This window comes from Mustela lutreola, chromosome 4 (genome assembly GCF_030435805.1).
Source record: "Mustela lutreola isolate mMusLut2 chromosome 4, mMusLut2.pri, whole genome shotgun sequence".
In the NCBI taxonomy this organism is placed as follows: domain Eukaryota; kingdom Metazoa; phylum Chordata; class Mammalia; order Carnivora; family Mustelidae; genus Mustela; species Mustela lutreola.
The window spans coordinates 189972502-189995927 of record NC_081293.1 but is presented as its reverse complement, the minus strand read 5'-3'; the positions used below and the strand labels follow the sequence as shown (position 1 = coordinate 189995927).

The window sequence follows — 23426 nt, the reverse complement described above, 5'->3', positions numbered from 1 at the left end:
CTGAGTTTGAAACCATTTAAAAGCATCTTAAAGCCATGTAGTCCCAGTTCCTCATGAGGGGATTATTGGGTGACTTGTTTTGTTTTGGCTTTTCTGCCCTCCCTTCCCTGTGTCTTCTCTGGCGAATGCAGGTTTTTCTTAGAGCAAAACAACCGGATATTTCAGACTTTGCTGGAGGTGTCTGCCAGTCAAGATAAAACTCTGACCGCTGAGCATGCCCGCGGCATGGGTCTAGACCCCCAGGGAGACCGGAGCTTTCTGATGGACCTGCTGGAGGCCTACGGCATCGACGTCATGTTGGTCATCGACAACCCCTGTTGCCCATAGGAAGAGTGAGCCAAGGCTGGTGAGCCTCCCTCACGTGGGGATATCACAACGGGCCCCAGAAGACCTCATTTTTTATTAACTTGACACAAAGGATTATGGTTTCTACTTTCCAACAAATGTGATTTTTGCAGTCTCCTTTCTTCGCTTCCTCCCTAGTGGTAAGACGAGATCATCTCGGTTTTATGTCCTGCTTAGGTACAATGCCGGGATCCACCACGTTCTCCCAGAGCAGTCTCTCATCTCCTTGTTGAGTGACTTTGAGGGGATGTGCTGAAGGCCGTCTGTCACCAGCAGTGGGCCGAGCTCTGGAAACACTGGGGAGGACTATTCAGAAAGTCTCTGTGGTTTTCATCCCTTGAGGTACTGGAGAATGAGAGCGCTGTCCCCGGACAGCTGTGGACGTGTATCTCCTGGAGGTGGAAGCTAGACCTCATGACCCTTCGCAGTTTTTCTCCATTCCGGGGGTCCAGTGTTAGGATCAAATCTCTTTCCCTGTTCACTGGGGCAAATCTGAGTCTTGTCTGGTCATGTGAGTAGAGACCTCAAAGAGGAACAAAAGGATGTTTCTGTCACTAAGGAGAGCTTCTCTAAGGACAGAATGACAGGAAGAGGTTTCTTACCAGCCAGCTGGAAAGTAAAATCGTAGAATGAAGCCTGAAGCTTTCCGCAGAGGAAATTGGTGGTGGTGGTACTTCCTCCTTTCCCCGAGTCCCCCTCTAGGGACATCCCTAGACTCCCCTCTAGGGATGGCCCTGGACCTTGCAAGCAAATTCATTATACAATGTAGTTTCTTTGAAGGGCTAAGCATCCTTTTGGGGTAATTAAGGTATTTTTAAAGGGTACTGTTTGTTACCAGGAAAGGCAGAGCAGTTGGGGTTCAAACAGGATAGAGAAGACGTTTCTCCATCTGAGAGTTCTCTGGACACATCATAGCAGAGCCTTTAGATCAAGACAGAGATTGACTGGATTCTGTAATCAAACAAGGATCTGAGCTGGTCACTCTGACGTTGGAGCAAGACTTTGTACCCGTTTGGAGCCCCTCACAAATTTCTCTTCCACAGAGATGCCATTCCTTGAGCTAAGTAGTTGGGGCCAGAGACTACACATGTGTCAAGAGTGAATTTGATAGTGCCTTCACCTGGGGAAGTGGTTGGAGCCCCTGAGTGTCCGTGATGAGTTCACTGCATCCCCCTGACACGTTCTGGTCTGAAGTGACTCCCGTCAGTCCCTGCCTCTTCTCCCCAGCCGGGCATCCCAGGGATGCCAGCTTCAAGGAGACAGTGGTTGTTTTGAAGGCAGCTCTCATGGGTAGAGTTTAGGTCTTTTTGGCCATAGGATTTTGACTTGGGCTTGTGGGTTGCTGGTGACAGTTTCTTCCCTTTCACCCTTCTTGGCTGGCTGTGTCATTGGCCTAGCCGTCCACGTGTCCACGTCTGTGACCAGCAACCACCCAGGCTAATACACATGGCAGAGAAAGAACTTTCGAATGGATGGATCACACGTCTCAAGACTAGCTTTTTAGGGCTCATTGCTTTATTCAGAGACATTTTCACTGTAGCTCATTGATACGGGACTCAAGACTAAAGAAATTCACATGTACAAATGCAAATACGTACTGGGTAATCAAAGTAGCATCTTTTATGTAAATATATCAATAAGTTTGGGCGTTGAAGTGTGAACTGTGCCGCTAACACTCTTCTCTCCTCTGCAGTGTGGGTTTAGCCATCATTTCAGTAACGTCCATGTTTACAAAAGCAGCTTCGCCGCCTCTCTCCTTTAAGAGCAGCCTTCTCTTGTCTCTGGAAGGAGCGGACTTTCCGACCTGCGTCGAATAACAGTTACTTTTTGTGGTGTCTGAATGCTCAAGGTTTTCAAAGTTAGGGGGTGGTGTGTCAGAAGCAGGGCTAGGGGTGACAGGAAAGGTCGGGTTCTCTCAGTGGACATGGGTCCTCTTTCTCGGGACCTGAGGGCTTTGTTGGAAGCCGTCTTTGAGCACGTCGGCGCCCATGCCCTCCTGCAGGCAGACACCTTGTGTTTCTGTGGCTTTGTGACTTGATGCTCACAGGTGTTCATGTAAAGGTCATAAGGTGAAAATGAGGTTCTGGTATTTTCCTTTGAATGCTGGGTGGGGCTCTGGGCTCCGTGCAGCTCCACACCCTTCCAGGTGGCCATGGGGCCTCTGTGCGGTCCCCTCACACCCAGGCAGGGGGCAGAATGGATGCCGAGGGGAGTGCACAAGCAAGCCTGGGCCCAGCTGACCCCGAAACAGAACTCCCCCCCCTCCCCACCCTGTATCCCTTCTGAGAGAGAACGCAAGGACTCGGTCCTTCCCTTGCAGCTTGCTTCCGGGCCGAAGTCCGACGCCGCACCCCCGCCGGCTGGCCGAGCAGCATGCCCGGTGGTCACTGTTCCCATCCCCCGAGTGTCTCTTGCCTGGACTGTGGTAGGAGGTCACCCTTGGGCATTGTTCCTGACTCTGCTTCCTTCCCCACCCCCCGCCTTCTCCCCACTTGTGCAGTTAGCAGCCCTACCCAGCGGCCTTTGCCGCCCCTCTGCTAAGGGGGGAGCAGGGGGGTGAGGTGCCTGGCGGGACACCCCGTGGTGAAAGCAGGAGCTAGAAGCCACATGGACTTGCTTTTCTGCCGTTGTTGAACAGTTCCCTTAAAACCTTTCTGCTTTATGTTCGGAAGACATGGTCAGCAGTCTTCTTTCCTGCCTCGTAGGTCCGTAGGGGCAGGGATTCCTGAAACAGGGCTGGAAGCCGAGGGAGGAGGAGCTTGACTCATGGTCGCCTTCTACTCTGTCAACTGTTGAACCCCATCCCCCCCCAACCCTTACCCGCTTTGGCTTGGTCCTTCCGAGACCTTGAAGCCTGATCCGATGCCGTGCTGTGAGCCACGTGCTCACCTGGAAACACGGCTGACCTGAGACATCTGGGTTGCTGTCATTCCTGAGTCGAGTCTGACCAAAGCCAGGTGGCAAGATGCCTTATGGGGCCAGGAATCTGGGTTTAGGGTTTACTGATGTCTAGCAAAATGTGACAGAGGCCTATTAAAGTGGGTTTTTTTTCCCCAATTCTGCAGGCTTGGCAGATGGTAATATTCAGCCTTGGAGAACATGTCCAGTTGTGCTCTGGCTTAGGAGTCTCCTCAGGAGTCAGAAACGGCAGGATTTCTCTCTTACAAGAAACTAAAATGTGCGCCAATTAGTTTAGCATCAGCGATGGCTTTCATCGGTGGGAAGCACTGCTTGGGCCTGGTGTAGATCTGTCCAGGGCGCCACCTGGGGCCTCGTCCAGCCCTCGGTCAGGACAGCCGTGAACTAGAAGGCACCCGCCCCCCACAGCTGCCGCCCAGCATGGCAGCTCTTCCATTTGGCTCCTGGTGCTGAATTCATGGGTCGTGATCGAAACCACTGAGCCCAGAATTTGCATCTCGGACTTACCTTGTTTTGTTCCCCATGAACATCAAGATGGGAATTTTCAGAGTAGCACAGGGCACAGACCTGTAACTACCTGGAACTTTAGTGAGAAGATAAAGAGAAGCCTAGCTGGGTTGGTTTTCATTCTGGTGGCTAGGAGGATGAACTTGCTCTTTGTCTTGATACACTGAAAGCCCTTCCGATACAATAAAAAGATGACATTATTCGGGGCCCTTAGGAACCTTCTGTAAAGGGCAGTGATGAATTAAATTCTTAGTGGTAGGACAGCAGCCCTCTGGGAAGAGGCAGGGACCTCAGGGACCTTTTTTTTTTTTTTTCTCTTTTTCTTTTTTCTAAAACTGTATAGCCCAAGGAATGGATTAAGATACTTTCTCCAAGTCCCTGGACAGACCAGACTTGCAGAAGTAAGGGCGCAGTAAGGCACTGAGTGAATGATAAGGCAATGGTCAGCCAGACTGTGAACTTGGCTTCGCTAGGATATCCACTCTGAAACAGGCAAGAAAGTGAACATGGGGACCAACGTATCACGCAGGGGCTTTCACCTCCTTGTCTGGTTCCTTGCTAGCAGGCTCGGAATCCGTGAGGGCCAGCCCAAGGATCTTCCTGCCCTGCAGCAAGGCTCCCCGACCTGTCCCTTCTCATTTCAGGAAAACCGTTTTCTGATTCAGGTAGGGGAAGTGGAGGAGTCAAGGGCTCCTTACTCCTGAGTCGGGGATTTTGGGGATTCCATTGTAAGACTCATATACCTCTCTGTTCCCAGGAGCTGCTAGGGCCCCGACTGTTGGGAGAAAGGCTAACTGTGAATTTAGTTCATGTTTTTCTTATAAGAAATGGGAGTTTATTTTTCTATCGATATTACTGTGTGATGAATGGAGCGTGCAGATGTTGAAATGGAAGATTTCCAAACTAGAAGCCTTGAAAAAATGCGAAGTTTTGTAATCTGGAAGCAACTGAGACCCTATAAACGTTTTAGTATTTGTTTTCGAGAGTAAGGAGACGGTGCTGTGAAGTCTGAATCGCACTCTCTAGGAGATGACTGTGACGGTCTGGGGGAGCAGGACACGGTCCCTGACCTTAGGGAAAATTCCTGTACAGTGTGTAAACGTGGTAATGCTGATTAGGGAGCCTCTTCCTAGAGTGGTGTGGTTTTATAACCTGGCACTTTAATTCTTTTCTGGAGCCGGAATACAGGGGCAGTTGGATGAAACTGCACATTTAGAAAGGAAGTGAAAATTTCCTAGTGCTTATAAATGAAGATGGGGAAATGAAGTCCTTTAGAGTTATTCTAGAAGCCCAGCATAACATGGGCTTTTAGCGGTGACATAACCTCAGTTCAGAAAATTTATTTACTTACCACGGGAGAAGGATAGGTGTGAATTACTTATGTTGGTTTTAGAATGCGGGTTTAGACTAATGATACATTTACTCTGCTTTTTTGAGGACAGGTAGGGAACACAGGGGTAGGTTAGGGTCTTAGAAATTAGCCAGGGATTATCCACAAAATGAAAAAACCACACAGTGGTCACTGAGTTAGCTGGTTGCAAATATACTTTGTTGCTGTTGGAGTAAAAACTTCCTTAGGCCAAATTGAGCAAAGATAAAAGTAGACAAAAATTCTGAAGGTGGCATCAGGAAGTTTGTAGAGGGTGCCCACAAAGACCATCATTAGGAAGAGTATAGAGTCTGTGCTTTCGAACAGACTGGGCAGGAGACTTTAGAGGTATAGAGTAGAGGAAAGCAAAATTAACCTCCTATCTACCCGAGCTTATTGGCTAAAATTTTTTATTTGTTGTAGGTCTGGGATATAAACCTTTTCTGAACTTGTAGCCTTGGAAAAATGGTTTTCCTCTTTCTCCCCAGTTAGGATCAGCATAGCCTCCCTGTCGCCTTAAGTGTCAAACCCCTACTTGGATTAATACCCCAGCATAAGACTTAGAGCAATAGGAGACACTGAATCTATTTTTGTTTAAATTCTTTACCTCATAGTATGAAATTAGAAAGACAGTTGATCATTTTACCCTGAATAGTAGTGCATAGAAGTATGTTGTTCTGTTTTGAATGGTAAGAATTTTAAGGGCCTGAAGCTAGGAGTAAATGTTTAACTGATTTTGTTCCGTGGTACCAGTGACATCTGCGTGTACCCTAGCTGTTGATATCTGAACCAGGCTGCGTGCAGAGAGGCTGATATAACTATATTTACAGAATACAGTTTTTACAATTAAAATTCAGATTTTCACATGAACGTGTCTGCTGCAGTCCTTCTCCGGCCTGAGAGGGGTTTGTGGTAGGCAGGAGGGGTGGCCCGCTGGAGGAGCAGGCCCCGAACGCGGATGGCCCGGTGACGACAGTGCCCGCCGGAGAGTCTGGGCCCTTTCTCCAAGAGGCCACGGTCCGCGTAAACCACCTCCAGGTAATGGGAACCAGAGCTGGGCCTGACCGCACATACAGGAGGGAGCCCTGCACACACATAGCCACACGCTCAAGGTTTATTTCATTTGTAACCTTTTGGGGAGTTCTTTTAAGGCAATACAGGGTGAATTCCTAATGTCATTGGCGTTTGTGTTCAAAGCCGGGTTCCTCCTTTCCAAGGTCTGTGACCCCCCGATCTGACATCCCTACTTGCTACGGCTGGGGTGAGAACTGAGGGAAGCCCTAACGTGTGTAAAGAAGGCACCGGCACATTCACTACGGCTGTGTGTGCGGACCAGCCATGGGGCTCAGCCAGCGGCTTGTGTCCTTGAAGACATCTGCTGGGGTTTTAGTGGAAATCATCCTAGCTTCTGAGTTAAGCCTTAGCCAACGGTTTCTGCATACAGGAGGTGGTCAGGGCTCTCCTCCACGCCTGCCTTCAGGGCTGGGCTGCCAAGGCTTTCTCTGAGCTGTACTGCGTGTGTCCTTCCTGTGGACGCCATGGCCAGGACCAGGGCAAGAATAAGGCCGTAAACGAGAAGGAAGAATGTTCTCGCAAGAAATAGCCTGAAGCAAGAAAGCAAAATTCCCACCAGGGATCACGGATTTCAAAAGGAATAAGAATATTAATCTCTTAAATATCTTTCCCTGATCTTCTGTCCCGTGGTTTCACTGGACGGATCGGAACCGCTAAATACACACACGTGCTGGCCGCCCGCTGATCAAGGAAGAAGCCAGCCAGCTTGGGCGCCGGTCCCTTACAATCTGTCGGAAAACCGAGATGGTTCGGGACTCACCTGGCTCCCGGAGAAAGTGTCCCCGCGCCCCTCTGTGGGCACCAGGGAGTGGGGGCTCCTTTTGCAGGTTGGGACCCACCTGTTTTTGGGGCGGCAAAGCACAGCTTTTAACACCTCTGAAGAACAGAGCTGAACAGGTGAGCCTTGTTTTTAGTGATCTTTCTTCATCTGCTCTTTGTAGCTGCTTTATAATCCTTTTAAGCATTGGTCTTCGTTCTCCAGGGGATTCCTGTGGTCCGAAAACTGATCTGTCTGGGGAATGAGCTTGTGGCCAAGGCCTGTGAGTTCTGCTTCCCCTTCCCCCATTCACTCCATGCTCCCTTTTTAGAAAAAGAAAGGCTCATAGCTCATTCGTTCCGGGCACTGCCCTCTGGAGTATGGAAACCTCAGGGGCAACCAAATACAGAAAAATTCCTGATGGTGGTATTAAAAATGAATGATAAAGGGACTTACAAATCCTTAACAAATCAGATACTTTCTAGTTCTCTTTCAACAAACCAAAGGAAGATCTATTAAGCTATTAAGTTAAAAGGGCTGTATGACATGAGAATTCTTTCTCTCGTCTAACTTAGGTGCTTCGACCTATAAAAAAATGAAACAAGGAATATAAATGATGTTGAGTCCTGTTTTAATCTTAGCTGTAAATAATGTTCTTGGCCTCATTAAGGTAAAGAGCATTCTAAAAGTGTTAGTTTTTAATTATCAAAAATCTGCAGTATGGTTTTCATCAGTACAGTTAATCCTGTACCAAGTTAACGCTAAAAAATAATTTCCACTTATATTTTTGTTGGCAAGAAAATAGGATAAGTGATAAAATTTCAGGCCTGAAAATACATTACATTATGATAGCATTCTTTGCTGAACACAGAATGGAAATACCAAAGAACCTATTGGTTTATTTTTGTTAATGGAGAGTAAGTATCAAATTGCTCTACATTTAAATTGCACCAAATATGTTTAAAAGAGTGATATAGCAGTTTTATTTTAAAATAATCAATATTTACATGACACCAGGAAACACATACTTTGGCAACTCTTAAGTTGACATCTAGAAGGGGGATACATGATCTTTCAAAATACTCTTGGGGGTGCGTAAGCATAATGGGGGGTTATGCTTTACAATGGTGAACAGGTGAGGTTGGGGGACCTCTTGGAGTAGAAGCACCTGGGGAGGGTGCCTGCTTTTTACAAATGCAGATTCCTGGGCTCCACTCCCAGACTGAGTGACCAGGTTTGGAGTGAGCCCCAAGCCTGTCAGTTTTTAACATGCATCCTAGGTGGTTCTCATGCAAACCCATAGTTAAGCACTAATTAAAAAATAATACAAACTAAGTTTCTTAGTGAGGGCTGAAGACAAAAACCCCTCCCAGGTCGTTGGATTGAAACAAGCTTAATTCGAATCTGAGCTCAGAAAGTAGCAGCACCCATGGAGAAGCCTAGAAAACGGACGGCAGTGGAGAGGGCAGGCACCCGCACCCCCTCAAGTCCCGGGCGAAACCAGGGAGGCCTGGACTGTGGCTGCACGCATGGGGACCAAGGAGGTCTAGCCCTTTCCCAGCCTGCGCAGGTGGGCTTCTCCGGACCCCCCTGGGGCAAACCACTGGAGGAGGGGGCAGGGGGGCGCAGCGAAGGCTGAGCATGCGCTAGCGGGAAGCTCGGAGTAGGGGGAAGCGCTGCGAGGGCAGGGTGCATGCCATGGAGGTGCCCTGGGGTCCTGGGACAACACTGCGGGGACAGGGGAGGCTTCTGGTCCCATCGGAGGCCTAAAGTGCAGCGTGGGGGCGGCCGGCTCCCCACCTTGATAGCTCACGGGGCCGCACTGGGCAGCAACTGTTCCCTCTTCCTGGGATCGCAGAAGAACTGCAGCTTCCTGGGGAGCAGCTTCACCTCCACAGGCATCGCCTCGTACTCCTCACTGTCAATGCTGAAAGAGCCCCCTGTTCCCTGTGGAGAGGAGGAGACAGGAGTCAGCTTCTATCACCTCCCAGAGTATTTGGGAATTTGAGAAATAAGGCCATGAGTTAAAAATATTTACTAAAATACAGGGGTCCTGCCGCACCTTCAGGAATTCCTAAAATAGAATGTTCTAGGACCTTCTCAGCCCTCAGCTTAGGAAAGCCGTGATGTCTGCTTGTTATTTTCATGGTTCTTCTTTAGAACTTACTAGGCTTTATCCCTCAAGTACAGCAACATTAATGTTACAGAGTCTGTAAAACCTTCCCTAATTCATGCATTTAGTTCCACAGTGGCTATGTTGAAACGACAGTGCCACCCACTGTGGGGAACAGCGTCTGTTTTACCTACAATCCTTTCTGAATACCGTGGGATGACGGGCCCCGAGTGTGCAGACGCCATCTGCGGGAACTTCCTCCTGAGCTATGACTTCTAGGATGATTACACAATTTAGACTACATTCCTAACATTTTCCCCACTTATATAAGGTATTCCAAGCTCGGAATTTTCTAATACAGGAGACCTCAGTGCCATCCCAAAAACTGTTTCTAGGTCCTTTATTTAAAAAAAAAAAAAGTGAAGGTAGGCTCTGCTGTGAGTATCTGCCAACTAGAGAACTGTGTGTGTCTTAAAGCACAGTAATCCCTGCATAATGGACGTGCAGGAAAATAAAGGCCAGGAGGTGTACAGATCTGCTTACAGAACCGTGCTGACCCATGCTGGAAGTCTTCAGGTATCCCCAGCTCAGCCCCGGGCGTCCGGGGCTCCTCAAGGGCGTCCTCTCCTCTCGAGTATCCCCTAACGTCACCCCGAGCCTGGCCATGTGCTCAGCCCACACTAGGCAACCAGACAGGAGGGTCTGTTTCTCGAAAGGAAGACGGGCGGCCCTGCTCACCTCGGGAAGCAGCAGAGTGCACTGGCTGGCCTGGAGACACTCGGTGCCGGCCGCACGCAGCCCGGGGTCCCGCACCTTTCTGCTTCTGTCGGTACAGGAGAAAGCATGTTCAGACACCAGGCCGGCGACTGCACGCGACCCCAAGAGCGTAGCGAGCTCCTTTGTTGAGCTTAAACAGATGGACTCATGCCATGCTGAACCATGGGATTTTGTGAATAACTTTCCCACGATGCTTCTTGCTTAGCAGTGTGATAGGTATTCCCGAGTAAGGAGGTTAACCTGCTGTAGAGAACTGCGTGTGAAGTTAAGACCGAGTGATTCTGTACCTAATTCTTGGGTCATTAAAAATCCTGAATTTAGAAATTAGACGGAAATATTTTTTAGGGAAAGTACTAAACTTGTGAGTCTCTCATTACTTGAGAGAAAACATTTTTTAAAGTAGACATTTCATATATATGATTCTCTATATTCATATTAACAGTCTGCTTAGCATACTACTATCTCTGCCTTATAGTAAACCTATCAGACCACACACACACACACACACACACACACACACTCCCTCTCTCTCCTCATGCACACATATCCTTGGGAGCCAGTCGTGGTCAACGGGAAGAGGAAAAGCTAATCCAAGTAAATCAGTCCATTCTTTATCATTAAATGATAACATTAATTCTTTAGTATATGAAGCTTCAGAGTTTTCTAGAGTAACCTCATAATGTTCTAGTCCCATACCCAGAGGAAACAGTACTCAGTCTCACTTCCTGTAGAGACCAAAGGAAGCCGTGTTCCTGCTGCCGAAGACGAGGACAGCGGTGGTGCAGAACATCTGACTTCACCTGCATTGAGCAATAGAATCGGTTTTCTATTTTGGGATGCCAGTTTTATGGAGGAGATTTGAGTACAGCAGGCCCTGTGGGCCAGACTCTCAATTAAGACAGTGTGTGGCTTCTAGACACTCTCCGGGAGAAGGGAAAGGTTTCTCTTTCTTCCTTCTACTACACATACAGCGAGGAAATCAAAGGCTGCAGAATCAGCTCTTCAGCATCTGAAGAATTTGTACCAAAGGCAAGAACAAGACAAAGCAAAGACATTCTGTCGCGAGTGCTGGTGCGGATAATGGAGTAGCCATGGAGACCGGGCTAGGGCGGCAGCAATGTCTGCTCCTTCGTGGGCACAAGAGGGAGCTCGGAGACAAAGCAGGACGCCGCCATCGCCGAGCAGATTCCCAAGGTGCCATGGCAACCTGCGGGCTCAGAGGCTGTGCTGAAGCAGCCGGGTGGGGGGTTAGAGCGCTCGTAACCAATAGGCCTCCGGCAGAGGTCGGGCTTCACAAAGCAGACAGGACTGGGGATATTTTTTCAGTGGAAAAGGGGAAAAGCCGGGAGATTGTGCAAAGTGCTCCACAGCTCTGCGGGCTTTCCATTACTGCCCTGGAAGGACGACAAGGTTAGGTGAGGTGCTTCCCTGGGGGAAAGGCTTTCCCGCACGTCCTCTCATTTGAGACTCCGAAACAAGCCTGAGGTAGTTAGAGGTGATCACGGTATTCCGTTCCACAGAGGAAAGGAGCCAGAGAATTTACGGATCTTTCCCAGTCGTGAGGCCAGGATGTGGCGGGATCGAGATTTGTAGCCAGCAACCCTGACCCTGAGCCAAGGTTTTGGACACTGGGCCGTGCTCCCAGGAGTCCTTCATCTCCCTGGAAAGGCAGCTACCCCCACACTTGGATTTTCCCAAAACTAACAGGGAAGGCCGAAGTTGGAGAGGTACGTCCTACATGTCGACCCAAACACTTGAAGGAAAGAGGCTACACAGTCCCCAAACCACAAGTCCTCCACGGGGTCTGTCTTCGACTTCATGGGGATCTGCATAGTAGGTGCTAGAATACGAACTACTCAGCGCACGTTTCCTACAAACCGCAGCCCACTTACCCTATGGTTATGAAGTCTCCTTTGCTGACCGTGTCAGGTTCAATGCAGATGTTCATGAAGTCTTCTTGGCTCTGCAAGGTCAAGGACACTGACATTAATACTCCCCATTTTGGCTACTGCAGCCTGTTGTCCTCCTTCAGCCTCAGAGGTCAAAGCTATTTATTATATAGAGACCTTCACTTTTAGTAACTTAATCCTGAAAATGTATGTATGTATGTATATATATATTATATATATATATATATATATATATATATATAATATATATATATATTTTTTTAACATTAAGACCCTTACTGAAGTACAATTTATATACCATAAAACTCATCACTACCCAGATAAGCTAAACACAAACTTGGGTTTGTCAGAACTCAGAGTAGGAGGTTTGGGAAGTTCTGACACTAACCCTCACAGCTGCTGTGGTCTCTGGGGTCCCCTCCCCGTGGGTCACGTTCCAGCCCATCAACCCTAGCCGGCCTCCCTCTTCACTGTGCATCAGCCTCACACCACACCCGCGGGATCAGCTTCTTGCTATGCAGAGCCCAAGTATATGTGGGTTTTTTGTTTTTTTAAAGATTTATTTATTTGAAAAAAGAGAGTGTGTGCAAGTGAGGGGAGGGGCAGAGGGAGAGAATCTTCAAGCCGACTCCCCACTGAGTGCAGAGCCGGACATAAGGTAGATTGCGTGACCCAAGAGATCAAGACCTGAGCTGAAACCAAGAGTCGGATGCTTCAAGGATTCACCCAGATGTCCCCCAAGTGTGTGTATTCAAACGTGCTATGTGCAGTTTTGATATGCAACCAGAGGCAAAGAGCAGCAGTCCCTTTCTGCCATGGTGATAGTTTAAAGACTTCTCATTACCACCCAGCAAAATGTCTGGAAGAACTGAGCTCCAAGGCAGTGGCTATAAAACCAGACCTGGTTCTTGGGCCACTCCCCCAGTTCTCTCCCAGCCAGTGGCTAGCAGTTCAAACTGGGCTCTCTCTAAATCAGAACCAATGCTTCTGTGCCTGCTTCCAACACAGGTATTGTTTCTTTTTGGACAGGTTCAAAATCCGTTGCCCCAGGATAATCCATGAGCTGCTGGGAGCAGACAGCCTCTGCCTAAGATTAAAGAGCACCACCGAAGCACAGCTTTCTCTCTCGCCCGGGAATTACAGAACACCGAGGCAATGACTCGGCTCTCAGCTCACCTTTTATGCAACAATTTAGTGTTGACTACCATAAATTCTTCTAGGTGCTTGGGTTACTCCAATGAACTGAAAAACCAAGTATTTCTGCTTACCAAGAATTTGTCTTCTACTGGGGAGAGTGGAGGGAATAAACCAAAAAATAAAATCTAACCATAATAAAATAACGAGTTACAGGATATATTAGAAGCATGTCAGAAGCACAGAAACAGTAAATTATAGAGAGAAACAATTGGTAAATTATAAAGTATATTAGAACATGAGTATATTAGAAGTATATGAGCATTTATCAGAAAAATGACAGGAAAAAAAACACAAGAAACACCAGATGGTGTGGGTGGGCAGAGTGACATTTTTAAAGACGGTCTGGGTGAGCCTCCTGGAGAAACAGCTCTGAGCAGACGTGTAGGAGGTGAGAGAATGAGCAAGGTGGGTACCCAGGACTGTGGTTCTCCAACGTGAGCAAGTATCACCTGGAGGGCCTGTTGAAACTCAGACCGTGGCCCCGTGCTCAGAGTCGATGGTTCAGTAGAGCTGGGGTGAGTGAGGCCCAAGAATATCCATTTCTAACACGTTCCCAAGGACTAAAACCACTGGCCTAGGGAAGGGCAATCCACACAGAGGGAACTGCCAGGGCAGGGCTGTGCGGAGGAAGCGCGCCTGACGCGGGAAAGAACAGCAAGGAAGCCGGGGAGGCCGGCGCGGAGTGGGAGGAGGCGACGCTGGGAGTGGAAGTCAGAGCAGAGGGGAGGCCCGAGCCCGAGGGTCTGTAGCCCATTACACGGCTGTGCGGCTCAGAGAAATGAGGAGCCGGGAGAAGATTCCAAGCAGAGAAAATACGATCTGGCTCCATTTCAACAGGACCTCTCTGGCTGCTGTAGTTCGAGAGTAAGGCGGGGGGTGGGGGGTGCTGCATTCAAGAATCCACGCAGTCACGCAGCTAAAAGACATCGGTGGCTTGGAACAGTTAGCAGGGGCGTTGTGTTAAGCACGGGCAGTATTTAGAAGCCAAGATTAGACGTGAGGGGGGACAGGGCAGCTCCAAGAGGTCTGGCCTGAACAACTGCATGCACGGAATTACAGCCACCAGCTGAGGGGCAGACTGGATGGAGCTCGGCCGCCGGGTGGAAGGGAAGGCCGGCCGCTCAGGGTGGGGCACGCAGAGCCTGGAAGGCGTATTAGCCACCTGAGAGGAGAAGGCGAGTAGACAATTGTACACAGAAGTCTAGTGACTAGTCCACGTGCAGAAATCAACGGTGGGAACGGACCGATTCACATGACAGGACTATCTCAAAAGATGCTAGAAAGAAACTTGATAAAATTAAATACCCACTCATGATAAAACTCTAAATAGATTAGGAACAAAAGGAAACTTCCTTATTCTTATAAATGGTATCTATAAAAAAAATCCCACCAATCTCAAGAATATAGCAATGAAACCACACATATATATACATATATACATACATATATATATTACATACATACATACATATATATTACATATATATGTGTGTATATATATATATATGTGGTTTTATTTGTCAGAGAGAGAGAGCACATGAGCACAAGCAGGGGGAGCAGCAGGCAGTGGGAGAAGCCAGCTCCCTGCTGAGCAAGGAGCCCAGTGCAGGATCATGACCTGAGTCAAAGGCAGATGCTTAACCAACTGAGCCACCTAGGGGCCCCACAATGAAACCAGCAGGAGTCCGAAAACAATGCTGCTATCGCTACTCCTACCGAACACTGGACTGAGGTCCTGGCCAAGGCAGTAAGGTGAGAGAAAAGATTAGAAGGCTAAGTATTTGAAAGGAAAAAGACAACTTGCACTATTTGCGGCTGATATGACTGAATCTATACAAAATCCAAAGGAATCCATAAATTAGTAAGAATTTAGTCATAAAGTTGTTGATTCAGTATCAGTATTTAAAAAATCAATTACATGTCCATCTAAATCAAATATTTAAAAACAAAATTTTAAGGGATACCATCTATAATCCTATGAAAATTTAAAATAACCAGGATCATATCCAGCACATCCATAAAACCTCCCTAAAAGGCATTACCAGCCTAATGAAGAGCTATGTCACGTTCATACAACAGAAGAGTCAATATTAGAGATGTGTCATTTTTCCTACAATTGATCTACACATTCAGTGTAATCCTGTGATCAATATAACAGATTTTTTAAAAGATTTTATTTATTTGACAGAGATCACAAGTAGGCGGGGGAGATGGGGAGAGCAGGGTCCCCGCTGAGCAGAGAGCCCGATGCGGGGCTCAATCCCAGGACCCTGAGATCATGACCTGAGCTGAAGGCAGATGTTTAACCCACTGAGCCACCCAGGCGCCCCATATAACAGATTTTTATATGGAACTTCAAAAAATCAACCTTCTAAGGGATATATAGAGGCCAAAGAGCCAAGAATAGCCAACGGGACTCTTAAAGAAGAAAAGCAGAGGGGACTCATTGTAAAACGAAGATAATCAAAAGTGGCACAGTACTAATACAGACAAACAGAGCAACTAAAGAGAGAACCTACAAACATGCCCAAGGGACACCAGCTTTCACTGTAGAATAGGGGCTTACTTCAGTAAATGGTGCTTGGACCAGTGGCTTTCTCTGGGCTAAGATTATAAAATTGGAGCCTTACCTCCATCGTTCACAAAGCACAATTATAGGTGCAAGTGTTTCTTTTTAAAGAAAAAGAGAATCATGTGATGCATATCATACCAGTCTGGGTTTTAACAATATATGATGAGTATCTTTCCGTGTCACTGAAGAGAGAACGTCTTAAATAAATGTACCAGAATGGATTTCATCAGTCCCCTGGTTCATTTGTTTCGCATATTTTGCTATTATAAATACGGTGAACAGAGCTGTACAAGAGATCCTAATTTTCACACATTCCACACCCCTTAAAGCCTCTTTGACTCTGAATGTACTTTTATAAATGATAAACGAGTTTGGAGCTATTACATGGCAGCTTCATTGTCTTTGAATATTTTATTGCATTTGCTTTTAAAGAGGTGTGGAAACAGAAAACAAATGTGCTGCTCCTTGTGATAACAGCACAGAATCTTATGCTCCCATAATTGGCACCAAGATTAAAAGCACTCAGCACTCTACATGTGGCTAATCTGGGGCCACAATCACAGCCTGGACCCAACTCCGTCCGTTCATTGGTATTCTGTCATCAGAGAAAAGAGCCATATTAAACAGCAAGAACAAAATACTAGAAATACCTATTATCAGAGACAAGGTATAAAAGCAATGTATAATTAGAAATTTTATCTTTCTTTTTGAAATTCCTCTAGCATAGAATCTGTTTTTCAACCTTAATACCTCCATTTTCACCAGTCTTTGCTGAATTCCATTATGTAAGAAATAAGGGAATGGCTACACTATGTATGTGTGTGCATCTGATTATTCCTGTAGGACAAACTCCTAGAAACAGAAGCACACCCTTGGCCCTAGTAAGTCTTTTTTAGATGCTTTGGAGAGACCAGCAAGACACCAAGAAAGGGTGTCGTGATTTACAGATTCAGCAGGATCGCATGAATGCCCATTTCCCCATGCACACCAACACGGCACAACCCAGCATGCTTAATTTAGGACATTTCGCTGTTCTTTTAAATTTGCATTTCTTCGATTTGAACACTTTCCCTATTTCCTGACCTATTACACGCATATAAAAGTTATGTCTCCCTGGTAATGTAGTTATAAGAATTACAGGAGTTGACATGATGTAAAATTCTCAGGGCAGTGCCTGGCAGAAAGGACGCATTCAGCAAATAGAAGCTATTTTTCCAAGTTTATGTTCTTTGTGAATTTCTGTTTTTGCTCGTGCCTGTTACTTAAAGGAGTCCTTTGCCTACTTCTTAAGAGTTTGTTGGGGGGCTTGGCAGGCTCTGAGCCAGTATATCTTTTTCCAGATACCAAAGGCTTTGCTAAGAATAAAGGCCCCCTTACCGTAAGGAAAGCTATTAACTCCTGCTCTAGCACATTCTTTTTCCCAATTTGTCATGAAAGTTTTTGTTTCTAGTTTCTTCAATTGTAAGTAGACAAATGCATTGATGTGATTTGCGCCTTAGACGCCATGCTTAGAAAGGCCTGGTCCTCCCCACGTTTATACTGATAATCACTTCCATTTCACTCTACGCTTCATGAATTTCCTAATTTAACTCTTCAATCCAGCTGGGAGATGAGGGAAGCTGTGTTACCCACATGTTTTGCGAAGGACATGTGTTACTTTCCTAATTAGAAAGCGACCCGCTCCTCCACAAAACATCAGAGCCAGATTCCCGGGCGCATGCACACGCTCATCACCCCGTTCGAGTCCACCTGCTGCTTCCAGACGGACCAGGTCAAGTGTGCGCGACTACGTGGATCTGCATAAAACCCAACATCGTAACGCATCCACAGGTCAGGGTAGCTTTCCTATTAGCATTCTGGCGAATACGAACTACTCAGGTTTCTTCTAGAGCACGGGTCAGGAGACTCTGGACGGCCGCGGAGTCGGAGGCAATGACCGACTCTGCCGTCAGGGCACAAAAGCAGCCCCAGACAGCCCGCAGGTGAGTGAATGTGGCTGTTCCAATAAGGCTTTTCTTATGGATACTGAAACCTGGATTTTGTATTCTTTCTGTGTATCACAAAATACTCTCTTGATTTTCTCACAGCCATTTAAAAACGTAATGTCAATTCTTAGTTTGTGTGCCACCAAACAAAAATAGGGGGCAGGCCAGTTTGGTCAACCTCTGCTGTATTTCAACATTTTTTTTTAGCATCTGGTCAACAGGCGCACCATCCAGAACTTTCTGCACTGATGGCATTTTGTATCTGTGCTGACAACTGTTTTCCAGTGTGGCAGCTGCCAGCCACATATGGCTAATGGGCACCTGAAGTGAGTGCTAGATTTTATCTGACTCAAAGAGCCACGGGTCTAGCAGCCACCGTACTGGACCATGCGTGTCAGCAGCGAGGACTCTATGTATATGAGTATGTGTATTTTTTTTCTCCTGGGGACCTAAATCCATATATTTAATATAGTCACAAAAATAGTGATATTCACTCAAGTAAAAGTTCCACAATTTTTTATTCCTGAGACAAAAGGGAGCAGGCTAACTTTTTGTTTCTAACAGTCTTCTGCCCTCAAGTCTCAGAAAGCCTGGCGGCTACGAAGCAGGGCCCAGAATACTATCTCAGAGCCCACCAAGCTTAAAGCTCCCGCCTCACTCCACTGTTATTCCTTAAAACCACACCATACGCTCTTTCCCCTGATCCTTTCTTCTCTCCCCAAAAAGGATAAAATAAAAATACCCAATTAATGGAAGGGCAGGTGGCCTTTGCCACTTTTCCCAGACACCAAAGGCTTTGCTAATAAAAAAGGCCCACTTACCGTCAGGTCAAGGTGACTGTTCCGCGTCGTGATGGACAGTTCGATGGTGGACAGCTGCACTTCTTTCCAGACCTTGGGGCTCACCTCTCGGGAAAGGGCTGTGGGGGCATTAGATTTGGATCAGTTTCTTCCACTAACATTTCCCCACTCCCCCACCAACAGCGAGCTGCCGGCGCTCAGCCTGGCCACCCATGCCTGCCTGCGGACTCTGCCTCACTTTGATTTATCGCCTAGCTTCTCACACACAGGAGGAGGAGCCAGGCTCCCAGTTAAGTCTCTATACCCAAACATCCCTGCCAAAGCCAGCACGACGACATAAAGGTCAGTGCCAGAAAGAGGGAGCCGTGATCTGTCACCAGTGATGCAGGCTGTTCCCATGCATCGGACAGTGCTGGTTTGGGTCCTTGAAGGGCCTCTCCTGCATGAGGCAAGTGGCTCACACGGGTCTGGGGGCCCAAACCAACCAGGGCTCTGCACCCAGCACGCAGCTCACCGTCCTGCGGCTGCGCCCAGTAGGACGCGAGCCTGCGTAATATTCTCCTATACAAAGAGGGCCGAGGAGGGTTCTCTTCTGCTGCACTGGGAGGTCTCTCTGTAGGTCCCGTGTACGAGATGGATGCTTGATGTGTCTGAGGCCACTCCTTTTAATGTGAAGAGAGAAAAACTTGTCATGCGCACCGAAGTCCAAACTCAGGGAGGAGCCCTGCAAAAGTCAGTCACCCACCTACGCCTGCCTGCAAGCGAATTAATCATCTCATGGAACGGAATTAGCTCTACTCTGGAGCACGGACTCCTCAGTTTCTTTTCCTACTGAAGGCTGGTCTTGAAAACCAGGAACTGGGTAATGGCTGCCTTCACTGCTCTCACACAGAGCAGAGAAGTCCAACTAGACTACCACTATTTATACTTGTCAAAAAAAAAAAAAAAAAAACAGTACGAATGAAGAGAGAATCATCCCATAATAAATTCATCTTTGGTTTACAGATGGTGACACAAAAATGAAATGCATCAAATACCTTCTTCCCTTCCGGAATCCTATTCCACTCGGAGCCCAGAATGGCTCAGGCTAGCCTCATGATCGAGCCAAGGCTTCAAGGACCATCATTCTCAGACTCTAGATTGTCTGTCTTCTACTTCTTAATACCCCAATTCAGTCTCACCAGTGTCCACAGGAATAATTAAAATACTCCCTAGTCACTCAGCCCCTGATGTGCGCTCTAACCCCCTGGCTACCCATTTCCACGGCCACATCCTGGTTCTTCCTGTTACCCAGAACTATTTCATCCTGGAAACCTAAAAGCTTGATGCCCTACTCTCTAACCACGTCCCATATTCTTCTGTTCTTCTGACTGATTCTTTTGTGTTCAGTATGTCTTTCAGGGTGACCCACCCCCCTATTCTCAGGTTTCCATGTGGTGAATGACAAAGGAGTAACAATTCTGGCTCCTCTCTCTTTCCCTCTGTCCCCCAAAGTGGCTGTCGTGGGGACTCACTGCTTCCTCGTGCAGTTGGCTTCCTATGGCAGTGTCTGCCCTAAAGGAGACGTTTTAAAGGGGTGAATTCAATTCAGAGTATCTGGAAATCTGTGACCGCATTATCTAAGCTATGTCCTTTAGTCCTGCTGACATTTAGAAAGCTGGTATTTTGATCTCCATCTGCCTGGTTCCTGCATTTTTTTTCATAACTTGGTTCAAACTCAGAAGAGTAAGAAAAGGGTGTTATATTTTGGCCCCTGTAGATCCAACCCCACACCAAATTTCCAATCCCACTGAGAATTCCAGTCCCTGACCACACCATTCTCCTTCAGTGCCTAATTAACAGCTGATTACCTTAAGTCACTCTTTTCCCCATCACTGTTGGTCCTTCTGTATCTTTGGTGTTGCATCATGTGCCCTGAAAAGCCCCTATTCTGGATCAATCCTGTCACTAGCTATCTGTATCGCACATTGTAGCCCCATGTTATTAGAGGGGCAACTAATACTCCGGGTCAATAGACCTGTGCCACGACAAATTCTTGGGTCTCGGGTCTTCAGTACCACTGGATAATCCTTCCAAAGCACCCTATTTTCATCTCTCTTCAAAATCCCCCACCACGACCACCCACCTCATTTTCAACAGATCACCTTGCTCTCCAGGCTTCAGTGAGACCATCAGGACGTCAGGGAGAACTGCCTAACACTCTATAAATTTGTTTGCACCTGGGCCTCTGTTCTAGTTTTCTCCTTTCTCAAGGAAAAAGGTGCCCTTCCTCTGTCCAAGGCTGACCCAGCACCTTGGGCCCCACGCCCTCCCCACCGCGCCCGGGCTTGGCCGACTCAGTCTTGCTCTGCATCTCCATATCTCTCACCTCTTTCCTTTCTTCTTGGCTTTTGTGTCAGGGTAGAAAGACACAGCCCCCTCTCCAATCAATAAAAACAACACTCGGCTGGCCCCCTGTTTCTCACTAGCTTTTGCCTTTTCTATTTCCTTCCTTTCGAAGTGCTGTCTGTGCGGCTTAACCTACCTTTATTCCCTAACTTCCGTGGAGGGGGCTCAGCCCCTCTACTTGGGAGGTGAGCAAACCTTCAGAGGCTGCTGAATGCAGCGGGCACCTTCCTGCCCTGATTTAGACTCTGTGCTGCCTCTTCGTGACGCTCTGGTTCCCTCTGGCTAGCAGGTCTCTCTCGGGGACTCTCACGGGGACCGCCCCTTCCCCTCAGGCTTCACGGGCAGCTCTGTGGCTCTTCAGGTGCTTCCATTCCTCCCTGGCCTGTCTGCACAATGTGCCCAACTGAAAATTGCATCTTTCTTCACACACGTGATCCTATTCTAATCTTGTCGGAGTTCATGAAAACTCCAGATTGCAAACTAGTTTGGACCTCATCACCTCTCCCCTGGCTTACTTGAACAATCTTCTATCTGGTGCTCTTGCCTTAAACACCCACAAGCAATCTCTTGTCTACACTGCTGACAAATAGCTTTTCTGAAATGCAGATCCGCTCATGTCTCTCCCCTGCTTAAGACTCAGTAGTTCCCCAGCGCTGTCATGGTCAAAGTCAGCTGCCACCGCCCAACTGCCGCCACCTCCCTTCCCACCCCTCAAACCCCGCTTCCTGCCTTTCTGTTGTCCCGACCACGTGACATCACGGCCACTTCACACATCCTGGCTCCTCCACCTGGAATGCCCTTTATACAATCCTGTGTAGATTCAAACTTGAGTAGAAGTGTTCCCTGCCCTGGGAAGGCTGTTGCCCCCGAGGCAGATACGACTGCCCACCCCACCCCCCCAACTGCTCCCACCTTGTCTTTCCACAGGCTCTCCCAGCACTTGCCACGCCCCTGCTTTACTGGTGCCTCACACTCCCCAAACATGGATCCTCCTTGAGGGCAGGAACCTGCCGAGTAGATAGCAGGGCTGTCCACATTAGATATTTAATAACCGTTTGCTGAAGAAAGGCTGGGAAGAGTTTACCTTCTCCCTGACAGGACAGCTTACACACACAGCCACTCTGCTCTCCCAAACGGCACCCCCACTCCACCACTGAAATTATCCCCTAAGCAAGAGTAACAACGCATTTTACTAAAACGGTGTGCCTTCAGTGTAGAAAGGCATTGTCCTCCAAGTTCATGCTCATAATCATGTAAACTGGCCACCCCCAGTACTTAGGGGTTTTGATTTTTACATTTCTTTAACACAACAAGAATTTATTTAGAAGGTAAAGGGAGCTATGTTTTCCAAATGTTTGCAATGGACATGCATCACTTTTACAATTAGAAAAACACTTGACGCTCTGAATATTAACATCAGAACCAATATTTTCACAACAAACTTGATCTGCCAATTTTCAGACTGAGTTGCCAACTTTTGAACATACTGCTTTGATATGCATAAAAGCTGAACACAGGATGTCATCCACAGATAAGGATGACTTTGCTATTAGCATTTTCATTAATATACACCATTCAGCTTTTCTCTAGGACAACATTTGTCAGTGGACAGGCAATAGTAGCAGCGCCCGATGGAATGCTCTCTGACGCTAGAAATATTCCCTATTTGTACTGTCCAAGACAGGAACCACGACCCATATTTTTGCTAGCACAGTGTGGAACCTACTCTATTATACACGAGACTGTTCAGTTACATACATTCGGATGCAAATCTCCAGTTCATTTCCAGATACTAATGCAGACACCCTTACAAATAATTGATGAGATATAGGCATTCTATTCCAGGTTTGTCTGGCAAGAGTGAGTGAATTAACAAAAGGAAGTGGAATATCAAAGAGAAACTAACTACGGGTTTGGTAAGGGAAGGAACGAGCTGGTAGATGAGGGCGACGGCTTATGCGACAGGAACGCCTCCTGCGCTCGTTTCTGAGTAAAGAGCCCCCATTTGGAACACGTCATATATATCTGTAGCAGGGAATTTTTAAAAATCCAAACTGACACATCACAGAGTAACAACAAAAGAACACAGGGCAACTTTCTACACTGGAAATTGCATTTACCTTAAGAGTGCTGAAGAAGTGAGCTGCTTTGGTTTTTAGAGGCCCGAGATACCAGTATCTGAGAACGATCAAGACAAAAACCTGGTTAGAACATTAAGAGAATTCTGAAAGGGCTAGACATCATTCAAGAAGAATAGCATGTTAAAAGTGCCCCTCCACTGCGGACACCCTGCACAGCCACCTCCAGTGTAAGGGGTGGACTATGAATACACCACTCCCAGCTCTGGAGGCCTGGGGATTGTGCTTTAGCAGAAACAAAGAAGGACAGTTAAGTTTTTCATCTACATTTCAATGTCGTGTCAAGTAGTGCTTAATGAATTACACAGTGGAGAGACCCTTGCAATTTACAAGAAATACATAATCAGCGGCTCCCTCTCTCAATTCACAGGTATCACTGTGATATATACTCTCAACCACAGAATACAGCAGAGTCTACGTTCAAAAGGGCAGTGGGTGGAGGATGATGAAGCCACAATGAGACGCAGGTGCTGGGTGGTCTGGTGTGTGACTCACATGCTCAAGTGACTGGATCCTGTCTACCATGTTCTCTCACACACAGACGCACACGCACACACACGCGCACACCACTTAAA

General features: G+C 47.3%; 2 protein-coding genes across 8 annotated transcripts in view; one reads left to right on the top strand and one right to left on the bottom strand.

The window, feature by feature from the left end:
- Positions 1–15766, top strand: part of DENND11 (DENN domain containing 11) — a 55248-nt gene extending 39482 nt beyond the window's left edge. Inside the window, exons 9-10 of one of the 3 annotated variants that reach the window (XM_059172049.1) lie at positions 132–346; positions 12801–15766. In XM_059172049.1, the coding sequence (XP_059028032.1) occupies positions 132–327 (196 nt within the window). In that variant the 3' untranslated portion in view covers positions 328–346; positions 12801–15766. Of the gene's footprint in view, positions 1–131; positions 4099–12800 lie in introns of those variants that run through there. The other 2 variants (XM_059172050.1, XM_059172051.1) reach the window with 2 other exon arrangements.
- Positions 7931–23426, bottom strand: part of AGK (acylglycerol kinase) — a 71761-nt gene continuing 56265 nt past the window's right edge. For all 5 annotated transcript variants that reach the window (XM_059172053.1, XM_059172052.1, XM_059172057.1 and 2 more), the window contains exons 11-16: positions 22834–22891; positions 18840–18987; positions 18347–18444; positions 11754–11824; positions 9823–9907; positions 7931–8918 (exon numbers count right to left, since the gene is read on the bottom strand). In XM_059172053.1, coding sequence (XP_059028036.1) covers positions 8781–8918; positions 9823–9907; positions 11754–11824; positions 18347–18444; positions 18840–18987; positions 22834–22891 — 598 coding nt within the window. In that variant the 3' untranslated portion in view covers positions 7931–8780. The remainder of the gene's footprint in view (positions 8919–9822; positions 9908–11753; positions 11825–18346; positions 18445–18839; positions 18988–22833; positions 22892–23426) is intronic.